Raw genomic sequence first — 26,857 nt, 5'->3', positions numbered from 1 at the left:
CCTGGCGGGAGCCAAGTGGAAGTAGTCTCCAGCCTGGATTCGCCTTCAGGAGGAAGACCACTCAGGGACTGACAGACCCTCGTCTCCTGCTGACACAGAGGCTCGGGTTTAGACGTGAGGAGACCCTGAAGTATTGGTGCAGACCCAAATCCTCCGTGCAGATCCCGATCCCAGGGAAGACCGGAGATCCTAAAGAGGGTGTTGGACAAAAGCAGGTCGTGGTGTTTGAATGGGCAAATTTATTCAGACTCTGGTTCCTGTTGGCATTAACTGCATCCCCATGAGAAGGAGAACTTAGAGGAATCAGCAACACGCTTCTCTGGCCAGAAATTCTAGTCCCAGCGTTCTTCAGTCCCTGGTCTGTTTCCTTATACACGGTGCTGAAACTGGCCAAGTGTGGGCCCTGAGGTCTCCCTTATACCCTGACTTGACTCTGTAAACAGACGTCAGAATAGCAAAACCGGCCTCTCAGGGTCCTTTGGAGGAATGTATGGGGTAAGTTAGGTGAAAACACTGAGCCCCACACGTATCAGTCAGAACACTCCAGAGAAACAACCGATAGGATCTGTCTATCTCTTTGTCTATAGAGAGTAATCTTTAAGAACTGTCTCCCATGAGTATAGGGCCTGGAAAGTCCAAAATCCCTTGAGCAGTCGAGCAGGCTGGAGGTTCGGCGAAGAGTTGCGTTGATCAAGCTGCAGTCCTGAACTCCAAAGCTGAAAACTCAGGTGGCGCTTCTGTGTTGCGGCCTGCAGGCCGAGTTCTTTCTTCTTCAGGAAACCTCAAACTTTGTCCTAAGGCCTTCCACTGGTTGAATGAGGCCCACCAAAAATGATTGTACATGTTAATCCCATCTAAAAAAATACCTTTGTGGCAACATCTACACTTGTGTTTGATCAAATAACCGGTAACCATAGGAGCTAGCCAAGGTGACGTGAAATTAACCATCACACCATGAAAGGTTTAGGGTTCTCGACAAAGTCCTTTCCTTCCCTCTCTCCTGCCCTCCCTCCTTTTCCAGGTCATTGCTGTGGGCAGAGAAGCTTTACTCAGTGACACTTCTGCTGTTAGGATCTGACCGGTAGTGCCTGTGTATCCCTCCTATAGCTGAGGTCTATTTCTGCTGACTTTGCACCCCAGGGAATCGGTGTCCCTATTGCCTAAGGCAAGCCCTATATAGAGGACCCAGAGTGGCTTCCCGTTAAAGTCGGCACTCCAAGCCATTCTCGTTTCCCTCTGTGTCCTGTCCAGGTCATTCCTGATTCCTCCACTAATATTCACAGTGTGGTGTTTATTATTTTTGTTTCTGAGGTTAGATGAGAAGACACGCCAGTGTGACCTTTCTGGCGCGGGTGAATTAGCAGTGACTGAGCGCTGGAAGGAAAGGCTTGATGGGGGAGGAAGAATTAACTTCCTGCCTGGAATGTTTCAGGTGGCATTCTGCCTGGAAGCAGAGAGCTGGACTCCATCCCGTTGGAGAGATTTATACTACAAAGGTGATGCAAAGCACCTCTCATTTTAATGGATTATGGAGTTGCTTTTGCCAAAGTTGAAGAATGTCTAGATGGGATTGCTAAGGTAGCAAGGCTGGGAAAAGAGCTTTGGCCAAGAAATTATAAGACCTGACCCTCAGCCACGCTCTCCCCGTGTGATCATGGGCGAGTCACTCATGAATTAAGGCCCCAGCTACGTCTTTGATCTCAAAGGATCCCGGAAACAGAACTCACCTCACCCTTGCGCAGGCACCACCTTCCGGCTTTCGGAGCATCGTCACGGTTCCTGCTCTCTGTTCCTTGCACTGGCCTCGTGAGGTGGCCAGGATGTAGGAGTGGGAGTGGACTGTCCCCATTTTGCAGACAAGGTTCAAAGAGAGTAAATGACTAACCTAAGCTCACAGAAACAGGAGGTGACGAAGCCAGGATGGAAGCCGGACCCTCACTTGGGGTGCTCTTTTGAATGTGGTGATCTCTGGAAAACTGTAAGAGAGCACAGCTGGGAGCTGGCGGACAGCGAGTGCGTGGTCCAGTGGGGAGGGCGGCAGCGTAGGAGAGGGGTGACACTGCCCAAGGCCGGGAGGGAATGGAGTCGGTGTATGCCGAAGGCGGGTTGGTCTCCAGCTACTCAAATTAAAATGTTTTCTCGTGCTGTTGACTCAGGCCAGAAAACATTTGTTGAGGCCTTTATCACAGGTTCCCTATTGGGGGGCAGAATAAGTAAGCAAGAGTATAATGCAAAGTAGACCATCTACCTCTGTAAGCAGACATATAATGAGAGGTTCTGTATTTGAACTGTAAACAGAGGGCTTTGGTTTGACGGTGGAAGGTGTGTGCGATTAAGTCATCCCAGGGAGAGGAAGGCAAACACAGCTGAGCCTGGAGGATGCAGCGGGATCTGACCACCAGGAGACGGAGGAGGAGGAGGCCTCTGCCCTGCCGCAGCCCTCTGCCATGGTGCGACAGGGAGCCAGCGCCACAGCCTGTTTGCTGTAGGACCTGGCTGGTCCCAGCCCCGGTGGGGCCTTTCCCTCGCTTGTCAGGCTTGATGCGATGCCCTGAAGTGCATACTGCAAAGCAAGAGGGAGTCTGCCTGGCAGCTCTCAGAAGAGCAGACGGTAGGAGGGGCACGCAGGCTCTCGGCAGGGGAATGGCAGCGCAGAAGGAGGCACCTTTCTAGTGATCGTGTCTCCTCTCCTAAGGGGCTCAGGGGCAGGAGCTCTTGCTTTGCATGTGATTTTAAGACTGAGAGTGTTTTGCATCTTTATTTAAAAACGGGATTCTCAGTCTCCTCTGCAGTTTTCTGTCAGCTTGTTGCCATGGAGAAGTCGATGGGGCTGGAAGCTCTGTCCCTCTCTGTGTCAGCATTTCTGGACCCACAGCTGCCTCCTGCTCCTTGTCCAGACGGAGGGGGCACAGGGCTCCGCTTGGAGGACAGACCCTTCCCCTGCAGGCACTAGCGCTGCGTCTCGATTCCCTTTGGGACAGAAGTTTCCTTTTTCCTGCTTTGACTCAGCAACTCTACAGCAAGTGCCTTCATGTGTCAGGCATTGTACTGTGCTCTGTGAGTCCAAAGACGCCATGGCTGGGACACACCGTCCGCAGGCAGGACCCTGCAAGGTATCACATCGCACTGCCCCTGTCTTGTGTGTTCCTCACGCTCATTCTCACTGCGGGACTTAAAGGGCTGAGTCTGCTTCTCCACCTGCCTTTGCAACTAACGGCTCATTTGGAATCTGCGCTCCTGGATCTCATCTCCTCTTTGTTTCTACGGCACCCGGCTCGGGGCCTGGGGCACAGCAAGGGCTCACCCAGGACTCCTTTGTCTAATAAAGCCTTTCCCTAATGGTCAGGATGTCTGTCTGGCCTGCTTTTCTTCCTCCGTACCGAGCATAGAGGCAACTGCATGGCCACCTGAGCCAATGCAAAAATGAAGGACTTTGGAACCAGATAAATCTGTGCTTGAGTTTTGGCTCCACCTGTTTCTAGCTGTGTCATCTCAGGAAGCGACTTCTTCACTGAGGCCTTAGTCAGACCCAGTGCTTTTCTTTAAAGCTGCATCACCAGCCTGTCAGTCACTGCATTTTGACACTTGAAGAAACAATGTAGAACTTGGTGGCTATGTGACCCAGAGGCGCCTGCCCTCCACACCCAGGTGGGACCCAATTTGAGAAGGTTCCCTGCAGAGAGCTCTGGGTAGGGTCTCTAGAGACCCAGAACTGTGTCCTGGCTGTGACCCCGATGTGCTGTCTGACCCGATCAAGTCTCTTTAGTTACCCAAGATCTCAGTTTCCCTTTTTGAAAAATTCAGGAGATTAGGTGATTGTGCAGGGTTCCTTTTGCTCTAAAAATCTGAAGCTTTAACTTGAAAAGAAAACTCTTCCCTCAGCTGCTGCTGCCACCATCAGCAATGTCCCTCTGCTGGAGGCTGACCTCAGCATGACCCCTTCTGCCAGTCTCTCCAAGGTGCTGTCCCAGGAAGCTCTGGGACAGGACATTGGCGTTGGGTGTGGGAATCTCTTTTGGATGTGAAGTCCCTTTGAGAGCATCCTCTTTCCCCACCCCCACTCCAGTGGCTGGGCTTGGCTTACGCCCCAGAACAGAGAATTGCTGGAAGGAGCGGTTTTTCTTGCCTTGCTGCACCTGTGTCCTGCTTTTCCTCAGGACCTGTTGTCTTCCCGAGCCGTTGGCTACCGAGGATTCTATTCCTTGAGCTACCTGCAGTCCGGGGCTCTGCGCTAGGCACAAGGTATAGAGACACAGGAGGCGCGGTCCCCGTGGACAGTCTCCGTCCATGGCACGGGCAGGCAAAGCAAAGCCGAGCTATAAGGTCACGGGAGGTTGCCCAGGGAATCTACGGACGTGGGTTCCAGTCACAGTCATTCTTCTGTCTTGGGCAAGTTCTTCCCTTCTCTGGGCCCCAGTTTCTTCTTATGTAGACTTGAGAGAGTCGGCCCAATGAATGATCTTTCCTGCCTTTCCTGCTCTGAAATTGCTGTTCAGTGAAGGAGTTATTGTTGTAGAGTTTTCAGAGGGATACACAGGCACCGTCGCTCAGATCCTAACAGCAGAAGTGTCTCTGAGTGAAGCTTCTCTGCCCACAGCAATGACCTGGAAAAGGAGGGAGGGCAGGAGAAAGGGAAGGAAAGGACTTTGTCGAGAACCCTAAACCTTTCATGGTGTGATGGTTAATTTCACGTCACCTTGGCTAGCTCCTATGGTTACCGGTTATTTGATCAAACACAAGTGTAGATGTTGCCACAAAGGTATTTTTTAGATGGGATTAACATGTACAATCATTTTTGGTGGGCCTCATTCAACCAGTGGAAGGCCTTAGGACAAAGTTTGAGGTTTCCTGAAGAAGAAAGAACTCGGCCTGAGGACTGGAGCTGAGCCTTAAAGGATCTGGACTGGCCCAAGAGAGATGGCTGACGGCCTTCCTGGCTGGGGGCAGGGTGCGTGGGCATAGGCAGAGGCCGTAGGGCACGGGTGGGGGTGGAGCAGGGCCTGGCTGGGGGCAGGGTGCGTGGGCATAGGCAGAGGCCGTGGGGCACGGGTGGGGGTGGAGCAGGGCCTGGCTGGGGGCAGGGTGCGTGGGCATAGGCAGAGGCCGTGGGGCACGGGTGGGGGTGGAGCAGGGCCTGGCTGGGGGCAGGGTGCGTGGGCGTAGGCAGAGGCCGTGGGGCACGGGTGGGGTGGAGCAGGGCCTGGCTGGGGGCAGGGTGCGTGGGCATAGGCAGAGGCCGTGGGGCACGGGTGGGGTGGAGCAGGGCCTGGCTGGGGGCAGGGTGCGTGGGCATAGGCAGAGGCCGTGGGGCACAGGTGGGGTGGAGCAGGGTGGGAAGCCCTTCTGACTAGAGCAGAGGGTTCATGTGGCTCACGGGGGATGAGACCGTCTCAGAGGAGGCAGTTCTTGCCTTCCATCTAATGGCCCTTATCCCCAGGGGTGGCGGACCAGTGGTACCTGCAGGACAGACAGGTGAATGAGGCAGATTAAACCCAGGGTTTTTTCCTTTCTGGGGTCCCAGTATGATGCATATCATGGCAGAAAGACCTCCAACAAGGCACAGGTGTCAGAGCTGGCAGAGGCCACCCCCTTCCAGGTCTTCTCCTTCTCACCCCGGCCAGCAGGTTCTTTGTCAGTAAGTCAGCGCAGAGTGCGGAAGAGGAAGTCTTCCTGGGAGAGCTGCCTTTTTCTATTGCCTGTTCCTCCCCAAATGTTTTTCCCAACTCAGGGCAGCAAGAGGAATATTTGACTGTGTCCTTAGGATTGGATTCTAGATTCATCTACCAGGCTTACGCATCAAACCATTGCTCGTCTTAGACCTACCCGTGACCTCCATCCTGCTAGTCTTCTGGGCAAGGCCGCCTGGCTCCTCCACCCCGTTGCACCCACAGCTCTACCCATGCCAAGTCGTCTTGGTCCCGCCTCCTCGCCTTCTCTCCACATGTCTCTCTGCTGCATCCGTCACCTCTGAGACAGCGCAGGCTTGGCTCGTCCTCTTTCTCCTGGCCTCTGCCTCTGCGTCCAGGCAGATCTTCCTGTAGTCCCTCCTCGGGTTCAGTCTGAAGTTTAGAAAAGTGCCCAGCATAGTCTAGGAGCCCCATGAAGATTATCGTGGTGGCAACACGACAGTGAGGATAATTGTCACTGTCCAGATTTTGCTTCCGAAGCACAGCTCTGACGCTGCTTCCTTCCCCGAAAGCCTGCGTGTCTTCCAGTGCTGCTGAGTAAAGTCCAAAATCTTTAGTGAGGCATTTTGAGGATTATATTTCCTGAGCCGTCTGCAGTGATATGGCCTGTATCTATCATCTCAGATTTATTTCCTTCTGCTTTTTGCACTTCCTCTGCTGCCAGAGTGAATGACCACCATGAGCTCTTACAGGCCCCATCTACCCCCTGGCAAGGCCTTTGTTCACACTCTTCTTCCTCCTTGGAGTGCCCTTCCTCGCCTCTTCCACAGTTTTTTCTTCACTGGGAAGTCTCTGCTGATCACCTAGATTATATATTTCTTGATGTCAGATGCGATGAATGGCTCACTCTGTATCCCTGATGTCAGCTACCAAGTAAAACTCGATAACTGTTTTGTGAGTGGCTAGAAAGACCAGGTTCAGCTCCTTTTCAAGCCAGCTTAGTCATTAAGGCCTTCCAGCCAGGCCTCCATGTCTGTGGATGTCCCTGGAGCGATCTGGAAGTTCCCTAGCATCTGTGGGCACATGATAAGTTAGCTAACTCCACGTGGTCATGTTTGCTGCGTCCAAGCAAACTGGCAGGAGAGGGTAGAAACCCCTGAGGACCATTCTAGCTGTGGAGTTGACTCCCGCTGGGTCCAAATGAGGGTCAGTGATCCAAGGAATAGGGGCCCGAATGATCCTGGAAATGCTAATATCTTGGAGGGCCCATTTGGGATCCTTCAGCAGGAGGGTGAGGGGTCCGACAGAAGGAATCATAATGCAATTATTATGGGGCATTTAAACTTTAAGGGGCTCCAGCCAGACATCAACTTGGGGGACAGATAGAAGGCTTAGGCCCTTAAGTGGAGGGATAGCAAGAGAGTCTAGGCAGAGTGTCAGGGTCTTGCCCAGCCAGCTAGAGATTGACTGAGGCCTCCAGCCCCAAAAGTCCCAGTTTATGGCGCACTAGCTAGGCACTCCCATGGGTGCTGTGGGAGGCTGTCAGAGGGATCGGGGCTCCCTCTCTGGTCGCTGTTGACTTGGAAATAGGCATGTTCTCAATGTGGACACACATTCTTCTGGCCTTCAGTTCCCTTAAGTGGGCAGGACTAGGGGAGGCAAAGGCTGCCAGACAGCCAGGACCAGGGCGAGTCCTGCCACCCCTCCGGCTCAGTCTGCCTCACCAGGCCCTTGCTTCCATTTCAAATTCAAGCCATGACCACGCCACCCTCTGGGCCACTGTTTGGAAAAGCCAATCTCAGGCTGACACTCACTGCCTATAAATGGTGTGGAATTAGGCTAATCAGTGGCTCTTAATTCCCCAACAAACACGGGCGCTGTGCTAATTGCCAGGGTCCACGTCGGCAGAGCCCTGGTTGGTGGCATCAAACAAGAGAAGTGGTAGTTTGGGGGCTGGAGTGGGGGAGGGCCTGCTTTGTTGGCTGAGCCAGTTACAAACCATATTACCCCCTAGCGAGCCACAGTGCTGAGGGCCAGGGCCTGGCCTCCTTGGCCAGAGGGCTGAGCGAGTGGCTGCAAGTGTGTTTGCAGGAGCTGAACCTCTGCACCATGGAGCAGTTTCTTGTCCATTAATGGATTTTGGGTTTTTTTGGTTTATCGAGGACAATTCCACCAGCAGCCTGGCATGGCACTGCCAGGCCAGCTCATCAGGGATAAAACACCCGAACCTTGGTCTACCGTTACCATGGCAACGTGGCAATTCCAGACTCTCCAGGCAACCTTACTGGCATCTGCTGCTGTGAGAAATTCAGACGGGGAAGGGCCACTGCGCCCTCTCCATTAGGGACAGAGCGAATTGTAAAGACAGGGAGCTATGCACCAAGCGCCAGGACATCAAAGGGAAATGCCGCCCCACTGACAAGAGGGCACCTTGATGTGATGGTATTTAAGTGGCTGTTAGAGCTGTTCCGTTACAGTTGGCTGGAGAGAACTACAGGATCAGAACAGACTTCCTGGAGAACAGTGAGAGGAGCTGAGGAAGAGCAGGGGAGCGGGAGGAGCACAGGCCCACCTGGGGGGTGACTGTGTGGATAGGGGCAGTTTGTTTGGTTTCAGAAAAGACATTGGCAGAGCTGCACAGGTGTCGGCCATGTTTCTTCTTCTTTTTTATTTTTAAAGATTTTATTTATTGATTTTTAGAGAGAGAGAAAGAATGGGGAGAAACAGGAAGCATCAACTTACAGTTGCTTCCTGTATGTGCCTTGACCAGGCAAGCCCAGGATTTCAAACCGGCAACCTCAGCGTTCCAGGTCGATGCACTTTCCACTGCGCCACCACAGGTCAGGTGGCCATGTTTCTGTGAAATGTACTGCTTGGAGCCATGCATGGCAAAAGCCTGGCCTTGGCCTTGTGCTGCCTCAGTGCTGTCCCAAGCCCTTCCCACCAGAGGGAGGGGAACTGATCACCACGCCTCCCGCTCAGCACCCACTTCAGGCGGGCATCTCTCGCTTTCTGTTTCAGCGCATGGTTGTTTGCAGCATCTCTTGTACCTGTTGGAATCCCTGAATCTCCACATTTCATAGGGGAATAGAGACCCAGAGAGGAAGATCCTGGCCTAAGGCCACACAACACAGAGGCCATACATAGAACATAGCTGTTAAGAACTTAGGATCTGGAGACAGACTGACCTTGGTTCAAGGTCTAGCTCCACCATTTTGTTTTCAGGTGAGCCTGAGCCCTGGCTTCTTCACGGGTGCAGTAGGGATCCTGGACATTCCCACCCTGGTGGGGGTTAGGGTGTGAGATGAGGTACGGATGTAAAGCAGGACAGCTCCTGGTGTGTGGTAAGAGCTTAGGAAATGTTAGCTCTTAAGAAATTGGTAATTCCTTAAAAATGGGGATCATCTTACTCATCCTTGCCCCTCCATCATCCTCTTTCCTTGTACACATGAGGCACTCAAGTAGTACTTTATCTGGAGTTGGTATTAGAAGGACGCTTGTAGTGGGATGAATGTGTGAATGGTTGGAATAAAGAACTGTCCGCATTGATAGGTTCTGCACGCCTGTCGAATGTTTCAGCTTTGGTGCCATTTGGTCTCCATAGGGCTGGAGCCAGGCCAGGCCCAGTGTCTGTCCCGTGGAGTTCAGCCTGCACAGGAGAGTGACCTGCCCATTCAGGTCCCGGACCCAGCTGCCTTATGGCCCAGGACTTGTACTTCCCAGGGCTGTGGGTTTCTTGAAAGGAGGATGGAGTAGATTTCTTCTGAACTTTGGGCAGTATGTGTGGTATTACTGCTAATTAATGTAGAGCTTTCTAATGTACAAAAGGTTTCCATTCACTCTCCCGTGAGCCTCGCTGTAGCCCTGGGACTGTCAGGAGTGACAGCCCCACACTGTGGAGGAGGACACTGAGACTCAGTGCTGGGTGCTGCCCGGGAACCCGGGCCCCTCTCCTGACTCCAACTCTGATGGTCTTTCCACTGAAGAAGGGGCTCTTTAGGGCTGTAGTTCTCCCTAAGATACGAGCCCAGTGAGCTAAGGAGCACAGGGCTTTGAGTCAGAGTGCCTTGATTTTGGTCACAAACCATCACCTACCAGCGCACAGCTCTTAAGGGAGCCCCTCTCTCCAGACGTGCTTGCTCCCTGATCTTCCTGCCTCAGGTTTGTAATGGAGCTCTGGAAAGTCTGACACTTCAGGGCAGTGACTGGGGACAGGGACGGGGCGTTGCTGTCAGCAAACGGCGTCTCCTCGAGCCACCTCGGGCTCAGCAAGGCTGCAGCCCCAGCGGGGTCGGACGTGCTGTGGAATGGCAGGCAGCCCAGTATGTAGGAGAGTACTCCGTTGCCTTGAAACATTAACCATCAGACCTGGAATTGCCCTTGGAGATCAGCAAAGCTGGTGCCTTTGGCCTATGGGTGCAGAAATGGAGGCCCTGGGAGGGCAGTGACTTGCTGGAGACCATATGCTGAGTTGTGGCCCCTACTTTTCTCTGGCCAGGCTGCCAAGCGGAGTCGGCCTAGAGCTGAAGTGGCGTCAGCCCAGCCTCTGGCTCTCCTGTCTGCTGTCGCGGGCTGAGGCTGCGGGCTCCCTACAAATTGCAGGTGCCTTCAGCACAGGCTGCCCGGATGTCCCTCCACACGGCTCCTTGGGTTGCTGACCGCTGTGGACGCTGGCCCTGCCCTTTGACTTGGCATCCTCTCAAGGGAATAAGCGCCTCCTGGGACAAGTGACACGTATTCATTCTTAAAACAGACATTTATTGAGCACCCTTTTTGTTCCTAAACTTGTACTAAGTGTAGGGGATATAGCAGTTGAACAAAATGAAATTGTTCTCATGGAGTTTTTCATTCTAGTGGGGAGACGGTCAGACAAGTAAGTATGTGATGAGGGGTTCCATGCTCGGGAGGAAGATAAAGCATTGTGTGTGGGGGGAGGCTGGGGTTCAGTGAACAGGGAATGCTCTCTGAGAGCCGGGTATTGAACTAAGACCCAGATGAAAGAGGGAGCCGTGTGGATTCCTGGGGGAGAGCTCCAGGCCAAGGGAACAGCCAGCACAAAGGCCAAAGCCAGAAGCGTGACTGACCAGTGGAGGAACAGCAGAGTGGTCAGTGTGACTAGAGGGGAGGACACCCAGTGGACTGAACTGAACTGAGTGCCCCAACAAACAGAGTAGACACTCTAGAGATTTAAGTGTTTGGAAACCCTGGGGAGATTCCTTCTCAGGTTTGAGTCATCAGTAGCTTCTCAGGAAACTCTAGAACTCTGCTCTTCTGATCTGCATGTGGATTCTTGTGGTCCCACTGCTGGGTTCCAGAACAGACCTTCCTAGCCCTGTGCCCACTATTGCTCTAACTCCAGCTCCCGCCCACCCTGAGGACTCCCCAGCAGGCATGGGGAGGACAATGGAGAGAGGCTCTGTTTGTTGGTGATCAGACTCTAGGAATGGCAGCAGGCGAGATGCTCCTGGCCCCAGAGCCACTTCTGTGCCCCTGCCCCTCTGCTGGTGCCCTCAGAGATTTCTGTGTGTGTTTAATAAGATAATATTTAATGGAGACCATGGGAAGTTCCAGCCAGGTCCAAACACCAGCATGCAGGCCAGGCCAGGGGAGACATAGTGTAGCAGCTCGCACAGAAACAGTTGCCGAGTAGACATGCCTGTGCGCTCAGACTCGGACTTCACTGCAGTTAATGTGACCTCCGTCTAAGCCAGGGGTCCCCAGACTGTTTACACAGGGGGCCAGTTCACTGTCCCTCAGACCATTGGAGGGCCGGACTATAAAAAAAACTATGAGCAAATCCCTATGCACGCTGCACATATCTTATTTTAAAGTAAAAAACCAAAATGGGAACAAATACAATATTTAAAATAAAGAACAAGTAAATTTAAATCAACAAACTGACCAGTATTTCAATGGGAACTATGGGCCTGCTTTTGGCTAATGAGATGGTCAATGCCCGGTTTCATATTTGTCACTGCTAGCCGTAACAAGTGATATGATGCGCTTCCAGAGCCGTGAGGCGTGCGTCCCACGTCACGGGAAGTAGTATTGTATGTGAGCGACGCTGCACTTTGTGGCACTGACACATACAGTACTCCAGTGTGCATTCGCATCCTGTGCTCCTCTCATTGACCACCAGTGAAAGAGGTGCCCCTTCTGGAAGTGCAGCGGGGGCCGGGTAAATGGCCTCAGGGGGCCGCAGTTTGGGGGTAAATGGCCTCAGGGGGCCTCAGTTTGGGGGTAAATGGCCTCAGGGGGCCGCAGTTTGGGGGCCCCTGGTCTAAACAGGTAGAGGCAGCTTCTGGGACAAGGTGTGCCTCTGCATGGGCTCAGGAGCTCTGAGGACAGTTACAGAGAGATGGTGACTACCTGCAACCTACTGAGAGGGTAAACCCCGGCTGCCCATGGGGGACAGGGCACCAGGTCATACAGAGGGAGGATAATGTCACCTGCAGTGAAGAAATATTAGAGGGTAGGAGCGCTATCTGCAAACACTGAAAGGGAACACACTCCCAGGTGCCATGCTGAGGCCTTGCTGCTCCGTCCCAGGGGCCAGACCTCTGCTGGCGGCCCCAGACCCCCACGCGGCCAGCTCGTCGCAACCTCGTTCGGGAAGCTCGCATCGGCTGTGCTCATTTCTGGCTCTCTCCCAGCCTCTGTTTCTTCATTCTCTCAGTGTGATCAATACTTTCTAACCAGGGCTGCTCGGCTAAAGGGGAAGGGTCATGCAACAGTCCTTAGCACCATACATGGTAATAATAGGCCCTTGAGAGGGTTAGTTGCCTTTCTTCTTCCTCTCCTAGTGTGGCCAAGAAGCCCAAAAAGCCAGCAGTTCTCACGGGGAACACAGATTTCAGAAAGACAGTCTGTGGGGAGGATTTCAGTTGTTTATAAAACAGGCCAACATGTTTCCACCTCGTAAGTTCTAAATCCATCATCCTTAGCTCCAGGTCTAAGAATAGTCACCCAGTGGAGCCGAGGTGCCATAGCACGCTCTCTCTGCAGGTGGCTGAGGAGACGCAGCCCCAGCAGCCCCTGCACCTCCTGTCTGGGTGGGGAGGGCTGGCCTCTGCCTCTCCCAGCGTGGGCGTGGCTGTTTCTGAACCTTTCCCAGGCTCAGTTTTCTCATCTATACAGTGTGGATCCAAACACTGTCCTCACTGGGCTGCTCTACTCATAGAAATGCGGCCTGCCTTGGTGCAGGGGGAGATGGAGAGGAGTGGGAAGGTGTACAGATGGGGACCTTTGGCACAACATTGCCCACGCTGGGCCTCAGTGTCCTCTTATGTAAACAGATAGAGATTGATGAAAAGAACTGAACAACTTTTTGAGTGATGTGGTTTTAAAAGAGGTTCTAGAACAGTTCCTGCCTTGCAGCCTCAGAATAAGACCTGTGAGGGCAAACCCAGAAATGCAGCACATTTTTATTTACCACCTGAACCAAGGCCATTCCTCTGTGGGGTCTGCGGGAGCCACCGGAGGACGTGGGTGTCTGTCCTCCTCAGCTCTTGGCCTCTACTTTCCTTCTCTCTCACACGCCCGTTCACGCCCACCCGGACCACCACACAAGTTCCCAGGATCAAGGCCCCAGGCTCCGCCCACTATAGGCCGGCCCTCGCGAGCGGGGGGGGGGGGGGGGGGGGGCGCAGAACCTCCAGGGGCAGGGCGGCTGCTGCTCTCCTGGGCCTCCTTTCAGCATTGCAGCATTGCTTCTGACCGTGAGCGGAATTGCCCGCCCTGTGGCGTCCACACCCACATTCTCAAACAGTCTTTTGGCTGTTTTGGAGAGAATAAGGCAGCTTCATTCTCTCACTTGCCACTCATTCATTTGTTCATTCATTTGTTCATTTGCACGACAAGTATTTATTGAGCATTAACATATGCCCAGCACTATTTCAGGTGCTAGGATAAAATAGCAAGTAAAACAGAGTCCCTGCTCTCAAAAAACTGGTGTTCTGGTCAGGAGAGATAGCTAACAAACAAACAGTAAAAAAATATGAAGAACTAAAACAGGTGAGGAGATAGAGATGGGGAGGTGTGTAGATCCCTATTTCATATGGCATTGTCAGGGAAGGCCTCTCAGATAGGATGACATCTGAACGGCCTGAGGGAGTGACCCTGTGGATTTTAAGGGCAAGTGCATTTCGGATAGCAGGAACAGTGAGTGCAAAGGTCCTGAGGTGAGTATTGTTTGAGGAACAGGAAGTCAGTGTAGCTTTGGTGATGTCAGCAAAGTGGAATGTGATAGGACATGAGGTCAGGGAGGAAGCAGGAGATCGACCAGCTGTGGGTTATGTGAGTAAAAGGATTCTGAGCAGAGCAGAGTCATGTCTGACTTAGGTTTTAACAGGATCACTCAGGCTCTGTGTGGAATATAGACCACAGGGGCAATGGAGGCAGCAGAGAGAGACCAGATGGAAAGCCCTCTGTAGGTGTTCCAGCGTGAGGCGATGTGGGGGAGAGACGTGGCCAGATTCAGCTGTGCTTTGGGCTCATCAGTGGTAGGGAGACAGGAAATCGCCCATGGGAGGACCTGGACCACACTGCTGCAGCCTGATTTCCCTCATCCAGGCCAGCTGCCTCACCCTAAGTGCTGGAGTCTGGTCTGTTGTCCAGGCAAGTAAGGGCGAGGGCCTGAACCTCTCTGTCTGCCACCCAGACCCAGAACACTTCAGGAGCCTGAATTCTGGGTTCTTACTCACTATTCCTTGCTCAAAGCAGAATCCTAGGGACCATCCTACCAACCACTGCCAAAAGGGTGGGTTCCCCGTGAGCTTAGGTGGCTGGACACTCAGAATTTTCCCTGAATTTGCCAGGCTCCAAGGTCAGCTGTGTCCACAATGATATTTACCAGCTTCCTGAATCTAGAGCCTTCCTCTCCGTGAGGTGCTCAAACCTCACCCCTCCTCTCTCTCCACAAAAGAGTTCTAGGTCTTTGTGAGGTCCATGGCAGGGGACAGGGTGAACCATTAGCTGCCTGACTCTTCCACCCCACAGGCCCCGGGCCTCTTCTCCCCACCCCCACCGATGCTGGAGGGGCGGAGCCCTCTGCAGCTTCCCGACTGCAGTCTGCTCACAGGGCTCGGTAGGTTTCTGCTCCTCTGCAGAGTGCATCTGTCACCAGCTATGGGCCTTCCATCACTGATCTTGTTCCCACACAGGTGGACTGTTACCTTTTCTTAGTTACTCGGGAAGCAGGGTTTTTCTACAGAGGACAGTGTATTAACAGAAGAGGTCCTGGAGCCAGACTGCCTGGGTTTAGGACCAGCTCTGCGTCTTCCTAGCCATGTTGCCTTGTGCAGTTCTCACCACCTCTCTGGAAAATGGCAGTAATGTTACACTGTACCTCGTAGGCTTGTTTTGGGGATTCAGTGAATTAATACTCAAAGTACTTATCACAGGGGCTGGCACACACTAGGTGTTCAGTGATTGCATTACTGTTTTCACATGGTTTGGAACTAGTGAAGGAACCCAAGACTTGGGAGTCCTGAGTTCTAGTCCTGACTAGAATGGCAGGTGGCCATGACAAGTTATTTCACTTTCTTGAGCCTAGTTACCTCATCTGTAAAATGGAGATAATAGCACCTCAGAGGGTTGTCATAGGAATTAGGGTTACACTTGTATGGGCCTGAGAAGCACCATCCCTAGGTTGCAGCCCCATCCCCGTGGTATGAGGTGGCAGCCAGAGCTCCAGCGATCACATCCACATTCCCAGTGACAAGAGGAAGGGAGGGACAAAGAGTACATGCCATCTGTGTGTGAAGGCAGGTTACCAGGAGCTACTGCGGAACCTGCCAGCTTGCATCGCAGAGGTTGGAAAGTCTTCCTTCCGTGGTTCAGGGACAATCGGGAGGCGCTGCTGCACATGCTCAGGTGTTTGCCCCTCTTTGGCAAGGCCCTTCGGCAGAAACGCTCTTTCCCTAATGTTGGGCTGTAGTCCTAGCACCATAAGGCCCTGTGAGGACCCAGGTTGCCAAGAAGCTCGGGCAGGTGCCACAGGCCTGAACAGATTTGAGTATCGCCTAGCCTGTGCCAGGGCCCTGCCCGGGCCGAGGTTCCGCTGCCCGCAGGGCTCTTAGGCTGACGCAAGTGCGCTGGGCCATGAGCTCCACCACTCGTCACATCCTGGCCAGGCAAATCTGTTGAGCCCCGTGAGCAGGGGCCCGAGCTCATGAGGCTAGGAAATCCCTCTGCACCTACAGACTCTCCACCCAAGGCTCAGCTGTGTGCTCTGGGGCCAGGAAAGCAGACTGGATCCATCTGATGGGGTCTCAGTGCTTCGAGGGCCCGGCACGTGCCAGCGCAGTACAGAGCCCGCTGTAACGCCAGGCGTCTGCTTTGAAAACGGGGTGTCTGCATTCCAGTTAGCTTAGGGAGAAGCTTATCTTCCTCTCCCTTCTTTGCAAGGACAGCCCACGTGGTGGCATGTTGCCGAGTCCATGGTAGCATGTTCACTGTGCCCCTGAAAAGGTGGCCCTAAGTGAGGCTGGAGGGGGAGCCTATGCTTAGATGCTGGAGGAGCTCAGCATTTAGAAGATGTCCTGCTGTGAGCCCCTCTGGTCAGGGAGTAGCCAGGCTTTCCCTCTCCAGCTTCCTTTGAAGTGTTCAGGACCCTCAGATGCCTTGCCCTTGCTCCCTGCGCTTTCCCATCTGCTGGTGCCCCTCCTCTCCTCTCTGCCATTTGCCCCTCCTTGCCTGTCCCTCCTCTTCCCACGGTCTGCCTCAGGTGGGCGTGGGCTGTCACTATGTGTCAGGTGCTGTGCTGGGACAGTTGATATCTCTATAGCTCTATGTTTATGCTCATGCAGTCCTCCCAGCAACCCTCTGAATTGAGCGGGGACCTTGGTACCATTATCACACAGCACTGTGTTGATGTGGGACAGCATAGTGCAGCCCATAGTAAATAGTTTTATATACATACCAGGGGCCAGCAAGGTATGACCCACTGGCCACATCTGACCTGTGGCCTGTTTCAAATGGCCTTGCGAGCTTATGATTTTTAAAGGGTTTTAATAAAGATGCACATGTGACAGAAACCAGATGTGGCTCTCAAGACTAAAACCTTTATCGATTCGTTTTAGCAAGCCCTGATACGTAACGTGCGAAGTTCATACGGGTTCTGCAGCCTTACTGCCTCGGTTCTAGGCCTCAGTTTCATCATCTGTAAAATGAGAATAATCTGTGAAGTGCAGTGCCTTACAGGGCTGTTAGAATTAAATGAGATAGTGAGCTTCTGTGGAAGAATTGGAGGAAAATATTTCTGGGGCGCTGCCAGGCCTCTCGACGCTGGCGCAAGGCCGCGGCTCCCCCGGCCCAGAGCGCGGCCCCCTTAGAGCCTGTTTCCTTTGGCAGGAGGAGAAGGACCTGCCAGCTGCCACTGTGCCGAGTCCTGCTGGTAGGTCAGTGCTGCCTTCCTCCCGCCCCCCTTCCTGCTGACTGTCAGCTGGTGCCACTCACCAGGGCTGGGCACAGAGCCCACACCAGGTGCCGGGCTAGGTCTGAGGGCAGCAGACCTCCTGCACTCTCTCACCTCGTGCCTCGGATCAGTCTGGCTGAGACTCCTGCTTCTCTGTAGGAGATGCATCCTCTCTGAGTGCATTTCCTCACTCAGGGCCCACCAGGAAGACATCTGTGCTCCCCCAAACCCAAGCTTTTGGCCAAGCATTGCCTTCCCCTTCAGGAAAAGTCAGGGAAGGGGAATCCTGGGCCTGCTGGCCTCCCTCAGTTGAACAGGGATAAGATGTGAAAGGTAAAGAGTAAAATATCTAAGTCATTGACACCTCAAAAAGGATATTTTCTGATCTAGTTTAGGATAGGCATTCAATTCTTACAAGCAATGGAAGAAATTATAAAAGAACAATAAATTTTAATACTTAGAACCAACCATAAAGCTTATGTTTTATATCAAAGACCCAAAACAAAATTTTAACTCATACTGAGAAAAAATATTTATGCCAGATATGACAGTGACAGAATTAATATTCTTAAAAATATTTAAAACAAGGCTGTTAATCAATGACAACAACAATAGCAAATATTTCTGTAGGACCATGTGCCAGGCACCATTCTAAGTATTTTATACATACTCATTTAATCCTCGTAAACTATTTTATGATAAAAGTACTATTATTATCCCCATTTAAAAGATTAGGGAACTGAGGCACAGAGAGGCTAAGTATCTTGCCCAAGTTTACTCAGCTAATAAATGGAGGAGCTGGGATTTGAACCCAAGCCATCTGGCTCTTGGGTCTGCACACTTAAACTATTCTATACTACATAGAAAAAGGATAAAAGGCAGACAACACACAGAAGAGAAAATACAAATATTTATATCTGAGAAATGTAAGAATTTTCTATTTCAGTGGTCATCCAAAAATACAAATCAGCCTGACCTGTGGTGGCGCAATGGATAAAGTGTTGACCTGGAAATGCTGAGGTCGCCGGTTCGAAACCCTGGGCTTGCCTGGTCAAGGCACATATGGGAGTTGATGCTTCCAGCTCCTCCCCCCTGTCTCTCTCTCTCCTCTCTCTCTCTCTCTCTCTCTCTCTCTCTCTCTCTCTCTCTCTCTCCCTGTCTCTCTTTCTCTCCCTCTGTCTCTCTCTCTCCCTCTCTCTCTCCTCTCTAAAATGAATAAATAAAATAAAATTAAAAATAAAAAAAATACAAATCAAAAGAATGAGATATCATTTTTGTTTTCAAATTAGAAAAGGTTCTTAAACACTGTAATAACTAATAAAATGCAGCCCTGCTGGAGTGAAACAGACTCTCACAGATGGCTCTGGGTATAGCAAGTGGCCTTTCTGAAGAGTGTTCTGGCAGTATTCAAAACAGTACTCAGGAATCCTGAAAATGTTCATATCCTTGGGCCAGGAATTCCTATTCTAAGAATCTAATTTGAGAAAATAATTAGCGAGATAGACAAAGATTCATGCATAAAGATGTTCATGAGAATGTTGTACAAAAATAATGGAAAAAACCACCTACTTATCTCACAGTAGGATACAGGTTAATGAAATTGTTTAATCTCCATAATGGACAGTTAGGCAGTCATTTTAAATCTGTACAACAAAAGACACCATAAACAAAGTGAGCAGACACACTACAGACTTCTGGGAGAAGACACTTGCAATACATTTAATAACAAAGAATTATATAAACAAAAGATACACAAAGAAAACTTGCAAATCAATCAGAAAAAGGCAAACAACCAAAGAGCAAACCAGGCAAAAAATGGATATAGATAATTTGTAGAAGAGTCGACATCGGGCTAATGAGCGTAAAGTGATGCTCATCTCACTAGTAGTCAGGGAAACACACATGAATTAAATATACTTACCAGAATAGCAAGACTCTAAAGGCAGAGATAGAGGGAAACAAATTTGTATTCATTGCCAGTGGGGCTATGCATGACTGCAGCCTCTGTGGGAAGCTATTTGGTCATACCTAGTAAATTCACATGTAATTCCACTACACTCATTTGTAGAATCAACCCTGCACAAACACCAGTTTGTACAAGGAGACGTGTTTAAGGATGTTCATTGCAGTGCTATTTATACATAATTGCTATTAGTAGTATTATTGTACTATGATATTTTGTATTATATATTATATTGTCTGATAAAATAGCACAATTATTATTAAAGAACTGGAAATGGATAAGGAAAGGGATAAGGATAAGTTAAATGTGATTTATACATAATTGGATACTATACACAATGAAAATAAATGACCTGGATCAGTAACTGCTCAGACAAATTTAAAAAGAATGCTAAGTAAAGAGCAAGTAGTAAAAATGTTACATATTTGAATGATACTATTTATGTACATCTTTAAAACAAACTAAAAATATTACATAGTATTTAAAGATATATATGTAGAAAATATTAAATAAGCATGCAAATATTATATGCCAGCTTGACTGATTTTTCTAAGGAAGGGTTGAAGCAAATAGGGCACAATGTTAACTAATATTGTAAATCTGGATGGGGATAGTGTGTCTTTCTTTTAAATTATTTTTCGTACCTTTGTGCCTACTGAGTTACTTCAAAATCTCAAATTATTTTTAATTTACTTTTTGAATAATTTGCAATTGCATGAAGAAATGTTCGTGTTATAATGTTAAGGGGTAAAAACAGGTTAAAATATACACAAATATTTACAAATTAAAAAAATTAAAGTTTGAAGGAGATATCTAAAATATGTGTAGTAGTGGGCAAAATTCAGGACGTCTGCTTTTCTTCACATTCATCCGTATCTCCCATTATTTTTCTTTTTTGCCATAAAGATGTATTACTTTTATATCTAGAAAAAATTTAAACAGCTACAGAAAAATGTGAATGCATATAGACCCTCGGAAGGAGTCTAAAACCTAGAAAGAGGCGCAGTTGCAGGACGGGGCGCAGTGGCCAGAGGGGGTGATGGGGGGGCGTGACAGGATGTCTGTCAAGAGACCTGCTGTTGGATGCTGGCTTTGATGCTTCTTGCAGCTTGGCCCTGAGTTCATTCAGTCTCTTTTACTCAGCAAACCCTTACTGAGCACCAGCTGTGTACCAGGCACCGCTAGAGGCACGGAGGTGACAAGAACATAGGCGTTCCTTCCTTCACTGTCAAGCTGTGGTCTAGTGAGGAAGGAAGAGTGAACAAACACAGCAGCTCGGTCGTCTCTTCTCTGCCTGTGCTGGCCAAGTTCAAGGGCAACAGGAATCAGAGTGGGATTGGCGGCTGGGGAACCTGGCTTCTGAGCAACGTCTCAGCTGGAAGCCAAAGGATGAGGAGGAGGTCTGGAGGCCACTAACGCAGGGACTTCGAGAGAAAGGAAGGCCCTGCAGGGCCTCTGAAAGGACCTGGAAGAAGGCGAGCTCTGGAATGCAGAGGATGGGGGTCGAGTCGTGCAAGGGACGACCAGCAGGGTAATCACAGGCCACGCGAAGGTCTCTACGTGTTGTGGGAAGTCCTTGAAGGGTTCAGCTAGTGACATGATGAGATCTGCAGTCTCAGAGGTCCCCTCGATGCTCTCTGAAGAGCCAGGTGGATGCTGAGCAGCCCCAGTTAGAGAAAATGGCGTCAAGAGCGATTTGATGGCGGTGGAGATGGGCAGACGTGGAAGGATCTGAGATATTTTTGCAGATGGGGTTTTCAGGTCTTAGCTCATATGTTGGTGGTGGGGGGGGGGGGTGACACTGAGGAAGGGCCACGGGGGAAAGCAAGCGTGGGCTGGTGGGAGTGGGAAACACTGGACCAAGAGCAGACACGGGTGGGCAGGGGCAGAAGCAGGGGCAGTGAGCACTTCACCAGGTGTCGCTGAGCTTTGGTTTCTTCATAAGTCCACTAGGGTTCATGATGAGCCTGTGCCCCCAGGGTGAGTGTCTCAGCGCCCTTATTCAAACCCTGACCATTCCCACAGCAGTCTTCTCTCTCGTCACAGGTGGGGCCTGCTACTCATGGGGCTGGAACGAGCACGGCATGTGTGGGGATGGCAGCGAAGCCACCGTCTGGGCCCCGAAGCCGGTGCAGGCTCTGCAGTCGTCCTCGGGACTCCTTGTGGGCTGTGGGGCGGGCCACTCCCTGGCCCTCTGCCAGCTGCCAGCCTGCCCCTCCCCAGATGCCCACAGGGACGCCAAGTCTCAGGAAGCCGTGGACAGAGAGAGACTGGAAGGAAAGATGACGTCGACCCAAAGCCAAGCTGACGGGTGCAGAAATGGGGGGCTTTAATAGAGACCCTTTAATAAAGTGGCTTTTCTCACTCGACGTGTTCCTGGAGAATTGTTTGGTCAGGCTGCGGGGTTGGCCAGGAAGGGCTCAGGAGGCACTGAGGCTGGGCCAACCACCAGCCGGAGTGATGTAGGAGGGGGAGGCCTGCCTGGAGTCTGGGCTGGAGGAGATGGACAGCTTTCCAGCCAGCAGGTGGGAATGAGGGTTCAGGCCTCCCCAAAGGGAATGGGAAGCAGCAGGAAAGCTCTAGGCTGTCCCTACCTGGTGGGGACAGGAGCCCCAGGCTATCACCAGTGGTCATTCTGATCCAGCAGCGTTTGACTCAGCAAGAACAAGAACTCGTAGGTCATGCTTAGAGCAGCCATGTGCCTGCCTCTCCTGGGTTTTGTTCTCAGGGCCCAAAGCATGTAGCTTTTTGGTTCATGGTCCCCTGATCAAGGAGCTGGATACCTGGACAGGAAGGAGTTCTTGTCTTGGTTATGAGGACCAGAGGAGGAAGCTCTGGAGTGGAGGTGGCTGGAAGTAGAGATGAGTAAGTGGAAGAAGAGACAAAGCTTCTGGGAAGACCCAGCAGAGGAGACCCCTGGTTCAAAGGGGTCTATAATCTAGAACTCACCATCCTGAATCTCTCAGAAGATTGACATCTTCGTCTGAGCCAGGCAGGCTCTGGAGCTGGTCTGAGTGACTATAATTGCCAGGCTGTGTAGTTTCAGGTGAGGGACAGGCCACAGCCTGGGAAGGGGAGTCTGCAGGATAGCAGACCAAGACCCGCCTCCCCTCCCAGCTGCCCCCAGGCCCTCGCCTCTGCAGAAAGAGGGCCCTCAAGCCAAACGGGGACCAGGCCAGACCCTGGGCCTTGGGCTTCCTGGTGGCAGCTATGACTCTGGGCACCCAGTTTCGTTCTCTCCAGTGTGACTGGAAGCAGGCCTTTGGCCAGAGGGTTTCAGAAAGCCGTTTTCCCTGGAGCGGTTAAGTGGCAGTGGGCCTAGCTGGCCAGCCAGGTCTGCGCCCATCCCATACTACCTTCCCTTTGTGGCTCAGGGGAGGGTTCGGCTCTGTGCGGGCTAGGCTCCAATGGCTTTAGGAAGTTACAAACCCCTGAACATCAAAGCAGGAGGACCTGCACTGACCTTCTAGCCTCATGACCTCCAACTGCATTCATTAGAGCCCTAGAAGTCTCCTGATAGCTCAGTGACTGCCCGGTGGGCTGCCTGTATTATATATATTAGACTTCATGTAAGATTTCACTTGACAAGGTATCCTTGAGAAATGTTCAAAACCACTGATTTCATCCAGTATTTTCCTTGTTCATGTGGGAGAACGGAAGCCTAAAAGGGGGAAGGCACCATCTCAAGACCAGACGCTTTATTCCTGACCCCGGTCCTGATTGGGAGGTGACCCATCCAGGGCCCAGGCAAGAGGACAGGCAAGGAGGAGCTCAGGAAAGTGGGGATTCGCCTAGAGACTGCCCACAGCCATCGGCTGGCCTTGAATGGAGTCCTGCTGCCAATACGGTACCCTGGAAACAATTCTGCCCTGGCTGGCACAGTCCTTGGTCCCCCACCTCTTAGAGCCAGTGAGGCCAGTGCAGCCCCGGGCACTTCTGGGATGGGAGGGAGGACATCTCTGTGCACTCTGAGCTGGTCTTGCCAGGGTGACTGAGCCCTCACAAATGAAGCGATCCGTGGCCCAGAGATGACCCATACTGGGGCAGGCCCACCATTAGTGGCCATCACCCACAGGCTGGGTGGCCCGCGTCAGACATACAGGCCAGAGAGCAGCCCACCTGGGACAGTGCTCAGGCCTGTCCCTCCTCGACGGGGCTCCATGGGCAAGGGGCCACCACACTCTCTTGCAGCACGGCGGTGCCGAGTCCCCTCCTGCCTCTTTCAGCACCTGCTGGGAGAAGCCCAGTCCCAAGGCCTCTAAGGCTGAGTCCGAACGCCTCTTCCGAGGCCTTGTGGGCTCAAGGGAGAAGTGTCCCAAGGCTCCTGTCCAGCCTGAAACGATCAGGTAGTGCTTCCGGCCTAAGCCTCAGCCCCTTGCTCAGAAGCTGAGTCAGACCCTCCTTGGGGGCATGCAGGCCACAGGTAACCCACACGTGGAAGAATGAATGGCTCTTGGCAGTAGAAGACACCCCAGACTGTCTCATCACCTCGAGTTCTTCCATTTTGCCCTTCCCGACAGCAGCAGACAGGCTCCCTTTGAGGTAGTTCATGGGCTGGACCTGATGAATGATTGACAGCTGGGGGGGGGGGGAGGCTCCTGACGGTGTCTGCCAGGTTGTCGATGTCCAAGCTCATCGTTCCCTAACAGACCCTGGGCTCTTTGAGAGCAGGACCAGGTCTGGGTCGATTCTGGAGCCCTTTCTCCAAGGAAGGGTCCTGCTACACAGGACGTGCCCGGTGAATGTCAGTGAATGAACTTGTCACGGCACCTCTAGGTCCCCATGGAGTGGGGAGGTTCAGACAGTGGGCGCTCTGAGCCTCTCCCCCCCCACCCCTCCTCTCCTTTGATCTCTTACGAAGATTTGATGACTGTGCTGTGGAGAGTGTAACCATTGGACAGTCACTGACTGCTTGGCTAAGGAACCACGAACGCCAACTTGAGAAAATAGCCCATCATTTTAAAAAATTACTCTTTTTCTGATAGACGGAGTCACTTGGCCCTCACCCTCCTCCTGTGGGACCCGCTGTGCGCTCACAGGTCTTGGGCCTCGTCCCAGAGGGAGGGTTGACGGTCCGCCACGTGCCGACTGTTAGTGGGATGTTCAATGCCTCAGCTGCCACACACGCTGTCCCTCCTGATGGCAGGTACCCATCTTGACACACCTACCACGTTTGGTCCCACTAGCCCATCAGGACAGAACTACAGGAGGCTGTGCTTGGGAATGGTGAGTCCAGGCCTGGAGCTCAGGGTAAAGCCCTCCACAAGGCCTCGGACACCCACCACTTCCGAGTGAAGTCAATGAGGGACACATCGAAACTGGGAGTTGGCACATTAGTTGGGAAATGATGGGGGAAGAGGGCAGAGGGAGGGAGTCCCAGGTCCTAGGGTACCTGTGTCCCTGCTACAGGTTCGGAATTTCCGAGTGGCTGGAGCACAGAGGGAATGCGAGCTGGGAGAGGAGAGGCTTTGGTAGCCAATTTGAGGAGATTTAACACCAGTCTTAGGGCAACAGGGTGTTTAAGCAGGAGAGTGGAGTGGTCAGATGTGTGCATGGAAGCTCAGGGCAGCATGTGAAGTGGCCCCTGAGTCATGCCCATGGCATTTCATGAAGAGGGGCGGGGGCCAGGTCCTGAGGGTCCTGGGATTCGGAACCAGCAACTCGAGTGTTCCTAGCAGTTCCACCTCCCGCTCCCGGAAGGCCCTGGGACAGCTAACCCATGCTCTGAAGTCAGGCCAGCCACCTGGGTTTAAAATCTTGGCTTCATCATTCATTGGCTATGTGGCTTTGGGTCAGTTACTTTGGGGCCTTTTTCTCCTGCCTCTACAACGGGTATGTTGGGTTACTGTGGGCTCTCATTAGACCACTTTTCTAAGATGCCCACACATAGCAGATGCTCAGTGTATGTTAACCTCCTTCCCCTGTGAGCTCTTATGTCCCAGAAAACCCATATTCCAAATGGCTTTGTGTTGAGTCCCACTTCAATCCACCAGGGGCGCGTCCTCCAGAGCAGAGCCCAGGTAGAGGGCGCGTTACCTGCCCCGCAGCAGCCCAAGCTGCTTGGCTTCTATGACCTGATGCTCACGGATGGCGGTCACATAGATCTGGCAGCCCTCTGGCTGTCGGGGCCCTGGGCAGAGACCTTACCATACTCACTAACCTGCTGCCCCCCCCCCTTGTTTCGCAGGCCTCACGGGACACCAAGTTGAGGCAACTGCTTAAAAGGGATGCGAAACTGTTAGATGAAAAGAGGGCTCCCGCTTCTGATCATTGGCCCAGGCCAGCCTGGGCAGCGTCAAGGGAACTGAAATCAAGGGGAGACTGATACCTCCTTGTTTGTGGCCCTGGGCAGATCACTCCCTTCTGTGGGCCTCTGTTTCTTTTCTGTAAAATACTCAGATGTTGACTACCACGACAGTTAGGAACTTTTCCACCAGCACGTTCCTGAATTCTCTAATGGCTAGAAAAAGAATTGGAACCCTAATCCCTCACTCTACCCCCATCCAAAACTGAATGAATCATTCATACAAATCAAGATCCCTAGGACAGGGCTTGGCCCCTTCCATGATACCTCCAGGCTGAGGGAGGGGTATGCGATAGACCAGACCCAGCAAGAGTGCAGTTGGCTAGGCACCCAGAACTGTCAGTTAGACTCCTGCCTCTGGCTCCATCAGACTCAAGAATGGCCCTAGGAGGGAGGTGACGATGGTGTGTCTGGGAAGGGAGGGCGGAGCTCTGACGCAGCCAGATCCAGGGAGTCATGAATTTGACCATGACTCAATAGAGAAGTTGCCCTGTTGGTGAACCCCTAGAGCAGGGGTAGTCAACCTGGTCCCTCCCGCCCACTAGTGGGCGTTCCAGCTTTCATGGTGGGCGGTAGCAGAGCAACCAAAGTATAAATAAAAAGATAGATTTAACTATAGTAAGTTGTTTTAGAAAGATTTATTCTGTCAAACTTAGCAAAAATCTGACATAAAGTACTTGGTAAGTAATTATTATTATATGTTTTAACTTGCTGTAACTCTGCTTTATACATTTTATAAAGTAAAGTTACTTCTCTACTTTATAAATCACCATTACTGTGGAACCAGTGGGCAGTTAGAAAATTTTACTACTAACAGAGATACAGAAGTGGGCGGTAGGTATAAAAAGGTCGACTACCCCTGCCCTAGAGGGTGTGCCTGTCTTAGGCAGGCCCTTGCATGCCCGGTCCTCCCTGAGAGCTGCCTCCCTCCAGCTGACGGGATCTAGAGGGCGCTGGCTGGAGAACAGCCTCTTCCTTAGGGCCTGACCAGAGGCCCAGAACCAAATTGCAACAGTGACTGAGGCAATAAAAAAGCAGATCCGTGTTTCATCTCAAAAGTCAGTTTTTTATTATTGAGGGCCGGGGCCCAGGGCGGGGAGGGTGTTGAGCTAAAGCAGCATTGCTCTCTTTCCAGGAAATGTTGCGAGCTGCAGGGAAAGTTCGAGATGTTGCATTTTTTTTTTTTCAACTCAAGCATGTGTTTTTCAAATATATCATCCTTCCCCACCCGCTACCCCCTGCCACTAATTTTAGAATCAGACCAAAGCCAAGCTACTGTCCTCTGTTTCTTTTGGAAAAATACTATATTTATTCGAGATGCAGACGTGTGTCTCTGCAAACCTCCGATTGCTTCAGGAAAACAAATCTGCTTTAGACTATACAGAAACCATGGTACAAAATTTATTTCATGCTAGAATCGCTTTGCATAACATTGGGCATGCAGTTTTTACTCTGAAGTACTAAATTGCATACAATGCCAGGTTGTGCCTTTAGTAAAGGTGGGGGAGGGCCACCCCTCCCGTGGTCCTGATCTTTTGGTGCTCTAA

General features: G+C 51.7%; 1 protein-coding gene across 5 annotated transcripts in view; it reads left to right on the top strand.

The window, feature by feature from the left end:
* The window catches only part of SERGEF (secretion regulating guanine nucleotide exchange factor), a 207,490-nt gene extending 186,125 nt beyond the window's left edge, over positions 1–21,365 (top strand). For all 5 annotated transcript variants that reach the window (XM_066251066.1, XM_066251065.1, XM_066251063.1 and 2 more), the window contains one exon: positions 21,053–21,365. In XM_066251066.1, coding sequence (XP_066107163.1) covers positions 21,053–21,339 — 287 coding nt within the window. In that variant the 3' untranslated portion in view covers positions 21,340–21,365. The remainder of the gene's footprint in view (positions 1–21,052) is intronic.
* The last annotated feature ends 5,492 nt before the right edge of the window (positions 21,366–26,857 follow it).

Source organism: Saccopteryx bilineata, chromosome 1, assembly GCF_036850765.1.
Source record: "Saccopteryx bilineata isolate mSacBil1 chromosome 1, mSacBil1_pri_phased_curated, whole genome shotgun sequence".
Taxonomy (NCBI): domain Eukaryota; kingdom Metazoa; phylum Chordata; class Mammalia; order Chiroptera; family Emballonuridae; genus Saccopteryx; species Saccopteryx bilineata.
Note: the sequence above shows the minus strand (reverse complement) of the source record. Positions and strands in the feature narration are given on the sequence as shown.